Source organism: Atractosteus spatula, chromosome 5 (assembly GCF_055471065.1).
Source record: "Atractosteus spatula isolate fAtrSpa1 chromosome 5, fAtrSpa1.hap1, whole genome shotgun sequence".
In the NCBI taxonomy this organism is placed as follows: Eukaryota; Metazoa; Chordata; class Actinopteri; order Semionotiformes; family Lepisosteidae; genus Atractosteus; species Atractosteus spatula.
This window is the reverse complement of record NC_142710.1, coordinates 12,420,020-12,437,759: the sequence shown is the minus strand read 5'-3', so window position 1 is coordinate 12,437,759 and position 17,740 is coordinate 12,420,020. Positions and strand designations below refer to the sequence as shown.

The 17,740-nt window shown below is 44.2% G+C and overlaps 1 protein-coding gene across 1 annotated transcript; it reads right to left on the bottom strand.

The window, feature by feature from the left end:
• Positions 1–221: 221 nt before the first annotated feature.
• On the bottom strand, positions 222–17,486 carry LOC148834138 (myosin-7-like). Its single transcript, XM_088916683.1, has 38 exons — positions 17,464–17,486; positions 16,101–16,314; positions 14,834–14,977; positions 14,595–14,751; positions 14,471–14,498; positions 13,518–13,623; positions 13,193–13,285; positions 12,988–13,051; positions 12,775–12,873; positions 12,586–12,689; positions 12,308–12,446; positions 11,848–11,966; positions 11,577–11,726; positions 11,240–11,410; positions 10,802–11,111; positions 9,393–9,466; positions 9,046–9,251; positions 8,840–8,963; positions 8,392–8,528; positions 8,046–8,301; positions 7,582–7,824; positions 7,310–7,486; positions 7,036–7,181; positions 6,863–6,953; positions 6,392–6,781; positions 6,156–6,282; positions 5,956–6,074; positions 5,670–5,866; positions 5,176–5,359; positions 4,906–5,071; positions 4,667–4,791; positions 4,199–4,507; positions 3,877–4,080; positions 3,498–3,794; positions 3,142–3,246; positions 2,483–2,578; positions 2,240–2,374; positions 222–354 (listed from the first exon to the last, which is right to left on the bottom strand). Exons 2-38 carry the CDS (start codon positions 16,299–16,301, stop codon positions 334–336), a joined length of 5,814 nt encoding a protein of 1,937 aa, XP_088772809.1. The 5' UTR covers positions 16,302–16,314; positions 17,464–17,486; the 3' UTR covers positions 222–333.
• Between the last annotated feature and the right edge of the window lie 254 nt (positions 17,487–17,740).

Below are 17,740 nucleotides of genomic sequence, written 5' to 3'. Positions count from 1 at the left end.
CTGTATTTGTGAATTTTACCTTGATTATTCTTTTTTTATTTTTTATGGAATTTCCACCAGACATTTTCTAAAGAGCACAGAACATTGAGATGCTACAGCAAACCATGTTGTAAGAAAAGATGTACAAGTACACAAATAACTAGAAGTGTAACTCTGTGGTGAGAGACCCTGACAGTCTCTAACATCTAATCTTTCAAAGCAGGAAGCACAGAAAAGAGGTGTTCGTTTTGAAACCGGTTTTATTCTACAGAATTAGAGGAAGGGCAGAGAGAAAGCAGAGGGGGACTAAAGCACAGCAGACTAGAGGTTTTCAGAAAGGTCCGTCTGAGAGCTTCACTCTTCATCAAGCCCTTTCTGTCAGGGAGAGAGGGAGAGATGGACAGAGAGAGACAGAGAGAGAAGGAGAGAAAAGACCTGGTGAGTGTTTGGATACCATGTAGCTGCTGTTATTACCAGAAGAACTAAGGGAGTTAATAGGCTCTGCACTGTGTTAGAGCTGCGCCTGGGCTCAGTTAGTGTTCAGGAGCTGGGAGGCATGAAAACTTGTCATTAACAACTATTAATGTCATATTAGTTCATTAACAAAGAGCTGTGTATGTTGTGGAATACTACTTATGAGTAAATACATAAGGAAATACAGACTCAAACATTAACAAAAAATCACAGCTGATAATTACTGTTCTCATGTCTATCCAGCCCCAGATAAAACATGCTTCGTGAAAATGCCTAAATACTTGTCAGAACTAAACCAAATGTACCAATGATTGGAATATCCAGTGCCACCACACTGAAAACTCAGGCAGACATATGGGTTCTAGTGTTAAAGGTCATCTTTAGAAAGTGACTGCTCAAACTCACAGAAACTAAACCGCCACGTTCTGCTGACCATCTCAAACTACGAAAGAACAGCAGTCCGGAAACTGCACCGCTCACTAGTTATTTAACTTTTCTCTGTTTTACAGGTTAACCCTTAATCACAAAGCACAAACATCAGGAATGAATGGCTGTACTGCATTGAGAAATGTTATAAAAGTCAAGAAGTTTAATCACTATATCAATAGTGCTTCCTGTATACTTCTACCTGAAAGTATTTATTTGTGTGACTCAAGCAGACATTTTCCTTCTCAAACAGATGAAACACACTGAAAGCCATTATATTGTTAAATATTCACAATGTAGAGGCCCCCATAACTATTCATAAATTATCTGTGTGTCGCTCCTGCAGTACAGGTAGAACCTTAGTTCAGACAAGGTAATGACTGTACGTATTACCAAAATTACATGTAGAGTTTATATAAAATATAAACAATATGCCTGTCCTCCTAAATAGGTATTGTGACTCTTTCTTTGAACTATTACAATGTGTGTTGACTCACAAGTTGTTAGGACATTCAAAAGTGGACAACAAAAAATACTTCTGTGACCTACTGTAAGAGGCCAGGACAAGATTCAGAAAAATAGAAAAAAGCTAGATGTTTCATTCTGTTTCACCACAGATGTTTCAACACAAGGCATTGTGACCTAAGAATAATGGACAGCAATGTTCTTCAGTGCCGGCATTCTCAACTCTGTCCCCAGGGGACTGCAGCCTCTTCTGTGCTTTGCTCTAGCTAAGTTCTTAATTACAGATTTGTTTCAATGTCTTTGTGATTTGTATCAACTGAGTCTCAGAACTGCCCTTACTCAGGTGTATGCGCTGAAATATATCTACTAAAACCTAAGAAGACAAAAAATATTTGTAGGGATGTTTCAAATATTTTGTCATTCTCTCCTGTATTTGTTGATCATGAACACAAAGGAACACAAGGTTTTTAGTCAGAAAAAAGGATTAAATTCTTATTCACAAGCAGAGGAGAGTTCATGATGTTCTGCGTGCTGTATTTGTTGGAAAAATATACTTTACCTAGAGTATTTTTGAGTGCAGAAAAAAGTCAAAACAAGCAATTAGATCCATTAAATGCATCATTAGCAAAACTAATGAAAGATCAAGATTAAATAAAAACCAGAAGACACAGTGGCCCCTCAGAACCAGAGCTAAAAAACACTGATATACACGACTGTGATACACAGCAGTGTGATTTAGAACAGTGTGAGACAGGGCAGTGTAACATAGAGAAGTGTGACAGCACAGCAGAGTGATGCACAGCAGAGAGGTGCACAGCAGTCAGTTCAGAGCAGTGTGGTATCAGGCTGTGGTACAGAGCACAGTGGTGAGCTCTCAGGCGCCGGGGTCACTGACCTTGGAGCCCACATCACGGCTCTTGGCGCGCAGCTTGTTGACCTGGGACTCCGCAATGTCAGCCCTCTCCTCGGCCTCGTCCAGCTCGTGCTGCAGCTTGCGGAACTTGCCCAGGTTGGTGTTGGCCTGCTCCTCCTGACACAGACAGACACACAGCAGCACAGCTGGGCGTCAGCCCTGAGACTCAGGATGAAACACTGAGGCCTGTGCGTCAGTGTGGGGATGGTGTTGTCAGATACTTACAGCCTCCTCAGCAGCTCTCTTGTAGGATTTCACCTTCAGCTGCAGTTTGTCCACCAGGTCCTGCAGGCGGGCCATATTCTTACGGTCCTCCTCCGTCTGTGCAGACACAGGGACAGTCAGACACAGAACGAGTGTTACTCAGGACACACAGCACTGTCACCACACATACAGGGATTCAAAACAGGCAGAAAATTCACAATTCAGCACAATAAAGTAACGTATAAAAGACACAAAGAGGAAACAGTTACACAGGACAAACATAGTTACTTACAGTACAGTCAGATACAGAGATCACACAGATATGGTACAGTCACACACAGCTCACACAGATACAGCATAGTCAGAGACCACACAGGTTCAGCACAGTCACACACAGGACACACAGACACAGCACAGTCAGAGACCACACAGATTCACTACAATGTCACACTGGTCACAGAGATACAGTATAATCAGACCACACAGACTCAGTACAGTGTCACACTGGTCACAGAGATACAGCACAGTCAGACACCACACAGATTCAGTACAGTCACACACAGGTCACACAGATTCACTACAGTGACACATAGGTCACGCAGCCTCAGATATACTGCTGTCCGAGGTGCCGTCAGCACAGCATGGTATAAATGGGAAACTGACAGAAGAATAGAAGGTACCTGGTAAGTGAGCTCCTTGATACGTCTCTCATATTTTCGAACACCCTTCACAGACTCAGTGTTCTTCCTCTGCTCAGCCTCCAACTCATTCTCCAGCTCCCTCACCTGCAGGGTTAATGACGTTAACATGAGTTCTTCTTCTCTCTCATACTGTGTTAATTCAGACTTCTCTATGTAAAAATAGAATATCTGCAGTTATATCTGCTGATCCACTACTGGTCCACTGATATTGTAACAAAGGGTGATCGAGTTCTGGGGTATAATATGCAGGGGTACCCAGAATTTCACCAGGCTAACTTAGAAATTCATCCTGATTACATCTCCACACAACAGCGTGTGAACTGTCAGACACTCACGCGGGCCTCCAGCTTCTGGACTTGCTTCTTGCCACCCTTCATGGCGATCTGCTCGGCTTCATCCAGACGGTGCTGCAGGTCCTTGATGGTCTGCTCCATGTTCTTCTTCATGCGCTCCAGGTGAGCGCTGGTGTCCTGCTCCTTCTTCAGCTCCTCTGCCATCATGGCAGCGTCAGTGATGGCCTTCTTGGCCTTCTCCTCTGCGTTCCTGCACTCCTGCACAGCCTCCTCCACCTCCGTCTGCAGCTGGGACGTGTCGGCCTCCAGCTTCTTCTTCTGGTTGATCAGGCTGGTGTTCTGCCACAGGGAAGGAGGGGTGAGTGTGAGGCTCTACACTTGGAGCCCAAACTGTGTGGAAGAGCCAGCAGGATGACAGTACCTGGGAGTGCAGCAGCTGCACCCTCTCGCTGACGTCCAGCAGCTCCTGCTCCGCCAGCTTGCGGGCTCTCTCTGTCTGCTCCACCACCGAGCGCAGCTCCTCCAGCTCCGCCTGCAGCAGGTTGTTGCGTCTCTCCACAATGGCGATGTTCTCCTTCAGGTCATCGTTGACACGGAGGGAGTCGTCCAGCTGCAGCTGAGCATCCTGGCGGGGAAAGAGCTCAGATTAATGACATTACTTTACTAGTATTCTGTGACACTACAGAATAAAATGAAATTTTACATCTGAGATGAATTTCAGTAATGAAAGTAAAGGTTGTCACCTTCAGATGGGAGTGCAGGCTCTTCAGCTGTTTCTGGGCTTCTGCCGCCAGCCTGTTGGCCTGGCTGAGCTGGATCTCCATCTCATTGAGGTCTCCCTCCATCTTCTTCTTTATTCTCAAGGCTTCGTTCCTGCTACGTATCTCTGCCTCTAGGGAGGTCTGCAGGGAGTCCACCACCCTCTGGTGGTTCCTCTTCGCCTGCTCCATCTCCTCGTCCTTCTCAGACAGCTTGCGCTCAATATCGGCCTTGATCTGGTTAAACTCCAGCTGGGCTCTCAGGATCTTTCCTTCCTCGTGCTCCAGAGAGGCCTGTCAAGAACAACAGAGGGTCTTGTGACAGAATTCACTGATTAAGGCAACATCTATCGATTGGGTGAACGTATAATGAAGGACTTGGTGTATCAGGGTGTAGACACGAAGTCTTTCACATGTAATTTGCATAGTCCACACTGAGAGTCAGTCCCTCACCTCTGCCTCCTCTAGAGCAGCTTGGATCTCACTCTTCTCCTGCTCCAGCTGCTTCCTGGCTTTCTCCAGTTCATGGATGGTCTTGCCTCCCTCACCAAGTTGCTCGGTCAGGTCAGAAATTTCCTCTGGGAATCAGGAGGTCAAGAGATATGTCAGCATCTTTATGGATTCCATTCTGATAGGAAACACAGGTTTATTCACCCCCAACATGTCTGTGAAGAGCACACAGCACGTCTCACCTTGCAGGTTCTTGTTCTCCCTCTTCAGAGTCTCCAGGTGCTCCAGAGACTCCTCATAAGCGTTCTTCAGCTTGAAGAGCTCAGTGCTGAGTGACCTGGCCTCCTTCTGGGAGCCCTCCAGCTCACTCTGTGACTCTTCAAACTTCTGCTTCCACTCGCTCAGGATCTGGGGGGATCAGAACAGACCATTGGAAGCACATTGAACACAGGGGCTTCAGAGAGGCTCATTGAGGTCTCCCTGAGATCACTCAGACCCATGTCCAGTGGTACCTTGTCAAAGTTCCTCTGTTTCTTGTCCAGAGCGGCAGCAGCTGCACTAGACCTCTCCAGATCCACCATCAGATCTTCGATCTCATTCTGCAGACGGTGTTTGGTCTTCTCCAGGGAGGAGCATTTAGCGTTCACAGCCTCCACGGCTTCCTCTGCATCCTGCAGCCTCTGAGCCAGCTTCTTCCTGGGAAGGAGGAAGGCAGACAAGGGAATGATTGAGGCAAGAGGAGCTCCTTAAGCCACAGGCTCAAACACTTCTTCACTTACCACACGCACAGTCGTACAGTCTGCAAACAGACAAACTTTTTGTTCGTCTTATATTCTAATTTAAACATAACGCAAACAAAAAGCTGATCTGTCAGGAGAAGAAATGAAACAGCACCTTTTAAACTGCAACTAAATATTTAGTTTCAATTCACACTTATACACATTTTAAATTTTAGAAAGGATACAAATGCAAAGATAAGAAGTAGGTATTGGACATCAGTCCTTACTTTGCATCCTCCAGCTCCTCTGTCCTCTGGATGGCGTCAGTCTCGTATTTGGTTCTCCACTGAGCTACTTCAGCATTGGCCTTGGACAGACTGCGCTGCAGCTCAGCCTTGGCCTCCTGCTCCTCCTCATACTGCTCCCTCAGCAGGTCTGCATCATGGCGAGCAGACTGCGTTGCGTGGGCCAGCGCATTCTTCGCCTGAGGACATAGAAACACACAGAGGACATTAGAGTCTGGGCACAGAGTCCTGCTTTAATGCTCTATGGGGAAAATAGCCAAGTAATTACCTTGACTTCCTCTTCCAGTTGTCTCTTGAGGTCCTCAATCTGCTGGGTGTAGGACTGCTTGCCTCTAGTCAGCTGGGAGACTAGAGACTCCTTCTCTTCCAGCTGCCTGGACAGCTCCCCTAGTATGACAACACAGTGGATATGGATCTGGATTGTCTTAAGGAGTGTCTACAGAATTAATATTCAATGAACATGCCTACCATTCTCAGTCTGCAACTTGGCTTTCTGCATAGTAAAGTCATTGACAGCACGCTGGCTTTCTTCAGACTTGGTCCGGTACTCATTCATCTGGTCTTCCAGAGTCCTGCACATCTTTTCCAAATTAGTCTGAAAGAGGCAAAAGAACTCGCATGTATGTATTGGTGCCTCCAGTCAACCTGGAATAGTCCTATAAGTGATTGACTGTCTTCCACAATGAACTGAGTCCCCAGTTTACCTTGGTCTTGACGATCTGCTCCATGTTGGAGACCACATCATCCAGCTCCAGCCTGAGCTCGCTCTTCTCCTTCTCCAGCTTCTGCTTCACCCTCTGCAGGTTGTCTATCTGCTCGCCAAGGTCTGCCACACTGTCGGCATGTTTCTTCCTCAGTGTGGAGGCAGTGGCCTCATGCTGCAGAGTGGCCTCCTCCAGGTCTCTGCGCAGCTTCAGGAACTCAGCCTCCCTCTTCTTGTTCATCTCGATCTGGGCAGAAGTGGCCCCTCCAGCCTCCTCCAGCCTCTCGCTGATCTCCTCCAGCTCCCGGGACAAGTCTGCCCGCTGCTTCTCCACCTTGGCCCGGGCAGCTCTCTCAGCCTCCAGCTCCTCCTCCAGCTCCTCGATACGAGCCTGGAACAGGGAGAATACAAGCTCATATTTCAGCTCTTGACAATGAGCTACAGCCTCACTGAAACTAGAACATGACGTCACCTGAAGTTCCTTCAGTTTCTTCTGGAGCTGGGCTGCCAGGACCTGTTCATCCTCTATTTTGCTGTTTAGGTGGCTGATATCAAACTCTTTCCTGACAAAAACAGTAATATGACTCATATTAAATCATCTTTTTGAAGTGAAATTAGTTTTAAAAGATTTTTGTATATTCTTACTTCTTAAGCTTCTCCTCCAGTTGCTGCTTGTCGTTCTCCAAGTCCATCACACACTCCTGGGTCAACTTTAAGTCTCCCTCCAGCTTTCTCTTGACTCTTTCAAGGTCCATTCTTATCTTCTTCTCCTGTTCCAGGGAGCCTTCAAGCTGATAAAATAAATCACAAGAACCATCTCAATTAAGATCTAATATTGTACAGTGTTTATGAGTCTGCAATTCCTGTTCCTCTGTATGTTGTAAAACAGAGTTATATCAAGTAAATCTGAGTGACTCACATCGTCGACTTGCTGCTCCAGCTTGGCCTTGGCTTTGGTCAGCGTGTTCACTTTGTCCTCCTCACTCTGCAGGTCATCCAGAGTTTGCTGGTGAGCCTCCTGCAGAGCCTTCTTCTCTTTGGTCAGCTTGGCAATGATCTCATCCAGACCTGCCATTTCTTCAGTCAGGTTCTTCACCTGTTAGCACAGAGCAGGGACTCAGCAGACTGTGGGACAGACACACAGACAGAAGAGCAACAGGCAGACACACTGAGAGAGTGCTGCAGGCTGACCTTGTTCTCAGTGGCATGCTTCTCCTTCTCCACTTTGGCCAAGGTGAGCTCCAGATCATCAATGTCCTTCTTCAGCTCAGAGCACTCGTCCTCCAGTTTTCTCTTCTTGGCAGTCAGCTCTGCATTCATCTCCTCCTCATCCTCCAGCCTCTCTGTCAGCTCCTTCGCTTTGGCCTCCAGCTGGATCTTGTTCTTGATCAGCTGGTCACACCGTTCCTCAGCATCACAGATATTATCTTGTTCCTGTAAAGGAGTTCAGCAATTGAGTTACTGTATATGATCAACAGATGTAGCATTTTTCCAACAGTAAATTTCTGATTTTCAACTATAGGTTTAAAACATGAATAGGTTAAATACAGCTTGAAGGTAGAGTGTTGTGCACACAACCACCCATCCAAGAATAATTGTCAGAACCCACTTAATTGTTATGGTAAAATATAAACTAAATATTGGTGTGAACTCACAGCCTGAACTTGCAGCTGCAGGTCATTCTTCTCTTGGAGAAGAGAGACCATCTTCTCTTCCAGCTCCTTCCTGCGGGCCTCAGATTTGGCGTAGGCCTCTTTGAGCTTCAGGAACTCCTCCTTCATGTTGGCCATCTCCTTCTCAGCCTCTGCAGACTTCAGCAAAGGTTTGATCTTGAAGAAAAGCTTCATCCAGGGCCAATTCTTCACACCCATGAAGGCTCGGACGTTCCACTGGATCACGAGCAGGGAATCCCTGCAAGGTACAAATGCAACATTGGTAAAAGGATAAAATGTAATTGTAAGGCTAATATAGAGTGTGTTCATGAAACATTGATATCCTTACCTGCGCTCTACGATCTTCTGGTACTCAATTCTTGAGAGAAGACCACGGGACCTGGCCTGGATAGCAGTGATGATGAGAGACAAGCGGTCATCTCTCATCTCCTCCAGTTGACCCAGTAAACCAGCCTTGAAGAACACCTGGTTTGGAGGTGAGGGGGGGTAATATCACTTCTTTAGAAGAAATAATAATAATCAGCAGTTTTATGAATTTGTATAAAAAAGTATAAAAAGAGCAACAGAAAAGATTTTTTAATTAAGATTTAAAACTGCTGAGAATTTCAGTCATTTTCGTCCCTCACATCCTTTGGTACATGGATCTACAATCTCACTGTTAAGTACGAATAAAAAGCTTTAATCCAAAGATCAAAGATTGTGATGAGGAGTGAGTAGTGAGAGTCGTTATCATAACACTTATCCCTAGTCTTTCTGCCTGGTGTAATGATTCTTACCTTGGTGTGTCCGAACTTATACTGCTGGTGGTCAATGTCCAGGGACCCCAGCAGTTTCTCTGCTCCCTTCTTGCTGTCTATGAACTGGCCTTCAGGGATGGCAGAGGGGTTCAGAATGCGGTATCTGTGAAGGCAGCAGACACATTTTGAGAAGGCATTCGAAGGCTGTATTAGGAGATATAAGTCCTGGATAGAGTGACTCCTACCTCTGTTTGAAGTCCCCGTACAGGATCCTGTTGGGGAAACCCTTTCTGCAGATCCTGATGCCTTCCAGCACACCGTTACAGCGCAGCTGGTGCATCACCAGAGGATTCTCCATGGCTCCTGGAGTCTTGGTCTCATTGGGGATGAGACAGCGCACAAAGTGAGGGTGGGTGGACCTCAGGTTTGTCATCAGCTTGTTCAGGTTCTCCTGGGGATAGTAAAGTGCTTTTGTAAATCAAAGCCACACAAAATAATTCTAAACAGAACACACAAGTTACACCACAGATATTTGTGATATTTCAAGACTATTGTATGGTAGGCTCCAGTTTTTGAAGTCATAATCTCTCACCCTGTGGAGAGCAGAGACAGTCTGGAAGGAAGAACCCTTCTTCTTTCCTCCTCCTTTTCCTTTGCTCTCTTGAGCTGGTCATGAAATAAAAAACAGTTTAGATTTCCAACAACAGGCACTCATAAAACGCCTTTGTAACGTTTTTCGATGTAAGATGACGATTAACACACTTCAAGCCCTTGAATCATTGCCGTCTATTTCATTTGATAAAAAAAATAAAAATAGAAAATTTGGATCATCGATACCCATCATATACAGTACACCTTGAACACTAGGCATGCATTAAAATCTTTAGTTAAAAAACAGGATTTACTGCTCCTTTTGAACATCTGTTGCTGCCCTCAGTTTCTGCACCCCTCCCTTAAAAAACATTCTATTCTCCATTCTCCATACTCCATTCTCCATTCTCCATACTCCATACTCCATACTCTATCTGTGAGCAGCGATCATCTGCACTCTCAGGTCATCTTTCAAGTCCCAAAAGACTGAGGCACAACACACACACACACCTGCTGGTAACAAAAATGTATTCCAAGCATAAAAGACTCATATTACACCAATATCACTTTCATCACAATTATTAGTTTCTTAGTTTTCAAACTAATGAAACGTTTCCTCTCAGATATGTAACCAACATTTTAATCGTTTCTAGCCCTCTGGTATCTTATAATATATCCTACTCTTGGGTAAATAAAAATACCCTTTTGGCATCAGGGCCGGGACTCTGTAGATAGACCTGAAATCTTTGACATATCAGGTGTGTCTGTTTCAGTGAGTAAGATTATTCCTCGATCAGTTCATGGTTCATGTGTGGTAAAACATATTTATCAGTGTGAAAGGATTGCCTAAAGATTCAACACAATTTCAAACAGACCGTCCTATTCAATTTTGCAAAGCATAATACCCTTTCATCACTTGCACTATATAGGTGCATTAATTGCACCTAAGTGGACTAGATAACTGGTGTAGGATTAGTAGGCACATTGTCACACGGGTGCAGTTTAGTTTTTTTAGTTATAAGAAGGGCATACACAGTGACAGTGGTATGTGTTTTAGGGGTCACAGTAAGTGTTTAATGATATGTGTGAAATCGTCTACAGTTAAATTGATTTAATATATTTTATTAGATTTCTTCAGGTCTTTGTGCATTTTAATATGCTCAGGTCCTGTGAACCATCTTATATAGGTTGGGGCCTACCACATCCAGAATTCCGAAAATTACTTCAGAACTGGTACCCTTTAGATTGGCTCACCTGAGGTTGTCTTTATTAAGGAAACTTTTAAAACTTTTTCAAGCTAAATTCCCCTGTGTACAATTTCTGATGGCAGGGCTTAGTCTGCCATTTTTCTTCAGAAACTATTACTTTGGCTGCACCGGACATGGGGTGAGACGGCTGTTGTGGGTTTACCTGATTCTGCACCGGCATAGTTGGAGAACAGGTTGCTGAGCAGCTTGACAGAAGACTTCTGGTACAGCCCCACCACCGTCTCATTCAGGGGGTCCTTGTTCTTCACCAGCCAGCCATTGATGTTGTAGTCCACGGTGCCAGCGTAGTGAACCAGGGCAAAATGGGCCTCTGGTTTCCCCTTGACAATCCTGGGCTTCTGGAAGTTGTTGGATTTTCCCAAGTGGTTGTCGTACAGCTTGGCTTTAAAGGTGGCATCACTGGCCTTGGGGAACATGCACTCCTCTTCAAGGATGGACATGATACCCATGGGCTGGAATGGAAGGAACAGGTGAAACACTTTGTTATTGTTGAGAAAGCTGGGTGATATGTAAGCAATTCTTGACTCTCTTTGATCTTTAATTTCTCTTACCACACATTTAACCTATATCTATGGCCCACCTTCTCGATGAGGTCAATGCAGGCCTGCAGGTCCATGCCGAAATCAATGAACTCCCATTCGATCCCCTCCTTCTTGTACTCCTCCTGCTCCAGCACGAACATGTGGTGGTTGAAGAACTGCTGCAGCTTCTCGTTGGTGAAGTTGATGCACATCTGCTCAAAGGTGTTGAACTGAAACAAAGAATTGCTTTATGAAATATATGCTTTCTTTCCCATCAAACTGATTTCCTTTGGTATGTGCTGCAGGAAAAATAAGCAATGCAGTGTATCTCCTAAGTAAAAAATGCTGACATAGTCATCTCACAATACTGCTGTTTTATTGTCTGCAAACACTTACATCAAAGATCTCGAACCCGGCGATGTCTAGCACACCAATGAAGTACTGGCGAGGCTGCTTGGTGTCCAGGGACTGGTTGATTCTCACCACCATCCACAGGAACATCTTCTCATACACTGCCTTGGACAGTGCACCAATGGAATAGTACACCTGCAATAGGGCAAGAACAAAAGTACTCATCAAAGAAGCATGAGAGGCAAGAACTAAATCAAATATAAAATTCTCAAAGTGAAAGAACAGGATTGATAGGACTCTAAATTAGGCGACTCACCTGCTGGACATTCTGCCCCTTTGTCACCCATTCATTCCCTACTTTCACCCTGGGGTGACACAGACCCTTGATGAGATCAGCAGAGTTCAGACCCATCAGATAGGCAGACTTGTCAGCATCTGTAATAGATTTAAACTAGATTCGTTTTTATATTTATGTTTTAGAAATTAATTAATCATATTAATAATTAATAATCACATTAATTATAGGGCTTTGACAAGGCTGACACCCAAACCAAAAACAACCCACTGAACATATACAGTGATTTTTACATGCAGGAGACAGACTGCTAACACAAATGTTTCAGGGATAAATATAATCAGATTTTGGCAATCAGTAATCTTCCACTTTGACCTGGTATTTGAGTGAAGAAATAGGCTTATTGGCAAATAAACTGTTTGATTTTTGTAAGCATCCCTAGACAGTGTAATGAAAGGTGGCTCAGTGCAGCCAGACCTACCCTCAGTGCCGTCAGACTCTGCCTGCTCCTCTCGCTGCTTCTGCTTGAACTTCATGTTGCCGTAGTGCATGATGGCTCCAGTCAGCTTGTAGATGCCGTTCTTCTCTTCCTGAGTGAAGCCCAACACATCAAAGGCGCTCTGCAGGACAGGAGAGAATGATTCAATTCATTACGCTACTGAGCGCACTTAACCAGAGAGAGAACAAAGTGTCATTGACAGCTCTTTAGCCTGAAGGTGTATTTATTCCACCTCAGAGCCATTTAGTCTTGTCACTCACATCTGTGGCCATCAGCTCCTCAGCATCATCAATGGACGCCACTGTGGTCTCTCCTTGGGAGATATAGGTGTAGTCATAGGGGTTGTTGGTGATGAGCAGCATCTCTAAAGAAGAGAAAACCCAACTGTTAGTCCAGGTGCTGGTGAGTCTCTGCAATTTACACTCTAGAGAACAGACTGCAGTACTGACCCAGCAGCTCTGGCTTCTTCTGGGACAGGATCTGGTAGAAGATGTGATAGTCTCTCTCAGACTTGAGCTGGAAGGTCACACGAGACTTCTCCAGCAGATCTGGAACACAGCACAACATAACAGATCATTTCTGAAAAACAAGCATGTGCTTCATAACAAATACAAAAATAAAACAGGGATTTAGTATTTATTTTTAAAAAGAGACTTCCTTACAGGTCTCAATATCAGCGGAAGCAAGCTTTCCACTGGCCCCAAAGTGAATTCGGATGAACTTGCCCTAAAGAGAGAGACAAGAGAAGTCAGCTCTAATATCAACCTCACTGAGAGCCAGGACTGCTTTCCTGACCTGGGATGTTGTTTCAGCATTGCATTTTTTACACCAGTCTCCTGATCTTCAGGCAGCAGAGGGGTTACTCACGAATCGCGAGGAGTTGTCGTTCCTCACAGTCTTGGCATTGCCAAAGGCCTCCAGGGCTGGGTTGGCCTGGATGATTTGATCCTCCAGGGTGCCCTGGAAGCAAACACACGGGGCAGTGTCAGACTCTGCTGTCTATGGTACAGCCAGCTCAGGGTGTTTTACTGAGGTTAGTGCTTGTGGGCCTAGAATCAGTTCTCTCGCTGTCACACTCAATGAGCTGTGGAAGTCTGCTCACACAGTAGTTTAACCCACTCACTGTGAATTGGCTCGGTGCTATGACATTTCTCAGTACTGTTGGGAACTCAGTTTTTTTTTTGTCTCCCACCTTGTTAGCCGCTGCTGAGTCCTTCTTCCCGCCCACAGCCGCAATGCTGGCGAAGTACTGAATGACCCTCTTGGTGTTCACAGTCTTCCCAGCACCGGATTCTCCACTGGGGACACCGACACAGGCAAGACAAGATGAGGGATGCTCATTCACACTGAAACACTCCAGTCTCATCATCGCTCCAGACATATTTGCAATTATACACAGCAGTCTCATCAGCAGAGGAACTTCAGGCACCACAGTAGCACAGCTTACATTGGCTCCAGAAAACAGAAATACTAATCATGTAAATACTTTTTATGTTCTTATGTTCTTTAGCTTTTGAACAGAAGCTAAAAAATGTGAAAGGATAACATAAATGTTTTATTTTTGTGACTCGTATGACTTTACATACATTCACACATTAACATATATGTACATACATTCTGATAAATGTTCTAATTTCTATTGTTTATGGAACTTGTGTCTGCTTGTTTACATATCAGCTGGCCTGAAAAGAGTGTCATTAGAGTCCTGTGTGGCACTGTTCATGCTTCTGGATAGGCAGACGTATAGCCATGTGCAAGTTGGTATTGGTATTTGTTCTGGTCTTGTTTCTTTATTTTATTTTTATGATCCTGTTTGAAGGTATAAAATTGCTCCTTTCCCTCAAACAACCATCAAATACATGTCAAAATGATCCCACAGTTCTAAATTCTTAAACAAGTTTTTGTGAGAAGACTTGTCAATCAGTAGCCTGGCAAACTCTTTCACATCTGCCTTCACTCACAGCTTGTTTGAGAAAATGCCCTTTAAACCAACCTGCAGATTTGCAAGAGTGAGAAATAGGAAATCAGAAAGGAGAAAAAGCTTGTTGGTCTCTTGACGAACTCCTTAACCATTGTTAACTTTTTGAATATAGAGCTTTTCCAAACTATAACATGAAGCCATTGAAGAATATGAGATGAACTTACGTGATCAGGATGGACTGGTTTTCTCTGTCTGTGAAAGGTCAAATAGAAACATATTCTGAATTGGTAATGGAAAAATTGCGTTACATAATATGTATCTAAACTTTATTGCAGAAGAGTCTTTTACCTGCCAGCATGTACTGATAGGCGTTGTCAGAGATGGAGAAGATGTGGGGAGGAGCTTCGCTTCTCTTCTTGCCTCTGTAGGCAGCAACAACAGCAGAGTCGTACACAGGCAGCCACTTGTAGGGGTTGACAGTGACGCAGAACAGCCCAGAGTAGGTCTGCGGGAGAGAGGCAGTTGTCAGGATCTCCCCTCCCTCCAGCCTGTCTGTGTGAAGAGGGGTGAAGGTGCACTCTACTCACGTAGATCATCCAGGCTGCATAACGCTCTTTGAGGTTAAACAGCACAGCGGGCTCGTGCAGGAAGGTGAACATGGCCATGTCTTCGATTTTATCGAACTTGGGCGGGTTCTGAGGGTGTACATCACACTCCTTTACAGTGACGGTCTGAAAAAGACAGAATCAAGTTACAGTACACATTAGAAGACAAAGAAACAGATCCTAAAACTCTACATAGCAAGCAGGATACAATGACACAGTAGGTGTGCATATATATTGTGCTTTTTGGATAAAGGCATTTGATAAATCACTGTAAAGCATAATTTTGCCATGTTGTTCATATAGATGAAAATATGGTAACACAATGTAAAATTCAGTTGAATCATTGGGTAATGATATTCTGTTCTTTCACAAATTAGGACACAATACTGAACATTTGAAACACCCGACAGGACAGGTGAATGCTGTACATCAATTCAAATGCATTAGAATAAGAACTTACTGATGTGACGGCATTAGGATTTTCTGTAACCCAAATAAATATTTTCTAATAATTTTTCGAATAATCTCTGTGACACATCATCAAAAGCAAGCAATAGGGTCAAAACCTACAACCAGGGCTCCTGAGTGAGTCCTGTGTCTGGGGTCCTGTGTTTGCCCATTTGAGCCTGGGTTAGCTGGTCACCTGCTGCCTGTTACTGGGATTGCCCGGTCACAAGCTGAGCACTACTGGTATACACTGAGCATTGACGGCTGGGATCTCTCAGCTTTCGTCTCCTGAGATTTACTGAGCAACTGGCTTGCTTGTTCTGCAACTCCCCCTCTACAGAATTTCAATGCAATTATGCTTTTCATAGATTTTTTCCAAATGAAACAAGACAAAGGCTATGAGAGAAGGTCTTTGATCCAAGAATCACATCTAAATATTTCATGAAAAAACCTAGGGATTATCTTCTTCTCCTATAAGCCTGTACCACTTGTCACACACTCATGTTTCATTGCTGATTGGATGTATCAGGTTCCTTTATAGTCTTCAAGAAGTTCAAAACTAAATAGGTTTGGCCTGTAAGTGTAGGACATTTCTTTAAGATGGGGAAGGTACCTGGTCACTCTGTTGTGGACTGATGACAGAGCAGCAACATCTTTTTTGTACTGGGAGACCAAAATGATGTGCAATATTTGCACAATATTTCTCATATAAAGCATGAGACAATATTGTTGTTTCTCTATATCCTACTGCGCGCTTTGGCAGAAAATTTGCACAGACACGTGAAAACCGTTCTTGTTGTACCTTGCCTTTCCCCGTCTCGACGGTGGCTTTGTCCCCGTCGCGGCTGAGGACCGACCCCTTCACGTACTCCTCCACGGGGTCAGGTACGAAGCACTCCTTCTTCATGTCGAAGGGGCGAGTCTGCGCCTCTATACGCTCCTTCTCCGACTTGCGCAGGAAAGGGGCAGCGGCCCCGAACTCCGCCATCAGCGCGTCACCCATCCTGTCAAATTATCTGAGGATCAGACATTACACGGATATTTTGTTACGATGGTAAAACCATTTTGTTTAGTTTAATGGCAAATAAATTTTTGATGTTGCTGGTGCTAGAATCTATGCGGACAGCGTAGTCTTACAATAATGCTAACTAGAAGGACAAGATCATGAAAGATGACCTCCCCCCGCCCACCAGAACTGAATGGAGTTGGTGAAATTATTCAAAAAGGATCCCCAGCCTCCCATCACTGGTGAACCTGACAGATGCTGTTCAAGAAAGTGGTACGGATATACAGTAACAAACACATCCCCGTCTGTACAGAAACAACAGGGACTGAGCGATTTGTTCTGTTGGTCTTTCATGAGAAGTAACATTAGTACTAAAGAAGTAAAAATCTTGTATTCACTAGAAACTGGAAAGGGCCCAGTGCCTTGATATACTGTACACACATTTGCTTTTGTTTAGAGCAAAGATACTATTCCATCTCTCCAGCCTGGACAAACGAGCAATAATCTGCCTGACACACGATACTGGAGAGCAACAAAACTGCACACATATAAATGATTTAAAACAGAAAGAAGGTCAAATGAAGCAGCAGGGTTTCTGAAGAAACACAAGGAAGCCGAGTTATCCACTGCTGTGTTAGAGTCTTATCATTCAGGGATTACAATATACTGTATGTATATTATGAACATCTACTGATCATCACTCCTGCAAAAACTTTCTTATCACAGTTCTGACAGAAAAAAAACCCGGCTTGTCACGTAATAATCTTTAATTCGCATTGATAAGTAGTTAAAAAAAATTCAAGCACAATCATTTTTTGGTGAACTATACACAAGAGCACAGTTTTAATAGCTAAACCATTAAATTTACCAGTCAAATGAAATTGACTCATTGTCATGTGTTTCTTGTTCCTACTCATTAAACATAATTGGGTCATCTCAAAGTCATCTCTGAAGTTTAAAGGTTACTTTTTGGACTTCAAAATACAGAATATCAGGATTAACTGATCTCTTAAATCTACATGGCTAATCTTCCAGTATGAGATCATAGAATAGCATTTCTGCACTAATAAGAAAACGTTCCAAAAGACTAGAACACAAAATAAGCAAATTACTGTGAGTAATACTGTTCATTTTCGGAAAACGAAATGATAGTTCTTACCAGGTGCTGTGCAGGCCTGCAGAGTGAATCAGTGGAGTGTGCTGGCCCTGTGGAAACAAATACAGTGAGTCCATTTCCCTTCAGGTTCAGGGTTTCTGCACTGCCTAAGTGTCCCCAGAAGGTGGCAGCACAGGAGAGTTTTGTTTCAGGAGCAGCAGTTCTGCTCACTCGTGCCTGGACGTTAGGGCTGAGTATGGGATACACAAGCAGCACAGATGTTTCAGAGCCCAGTCGCCTTTTGCATGTCGTCGTCTTCAGTGAACCCCAGGTATGGCCG

Coding starts and splice junctions, on each gene's coding strand:
- LOC148834138 (XM_088916683.1), bottom strand. CDS start 16,301: ATGGGTGACGCGCTGATGGCGGAGTTCGGGGCCGCTGCCCCTTTCCTG. Junction 8,302..8,391: donor CAGAAGATCGTAGAGCGCAG/GTAAGGATATCA, acceptor TGTACCTTGCAG/GGATTCCCTGCTCGTGATCC. Junction 2,375..2,482: donor AGAGAGCTGCTGAGGAGGCT/GTAAGTATCTGA, acceptor TGTCTGTGTCAG/GAGGAGCAGGCCAACACCAA.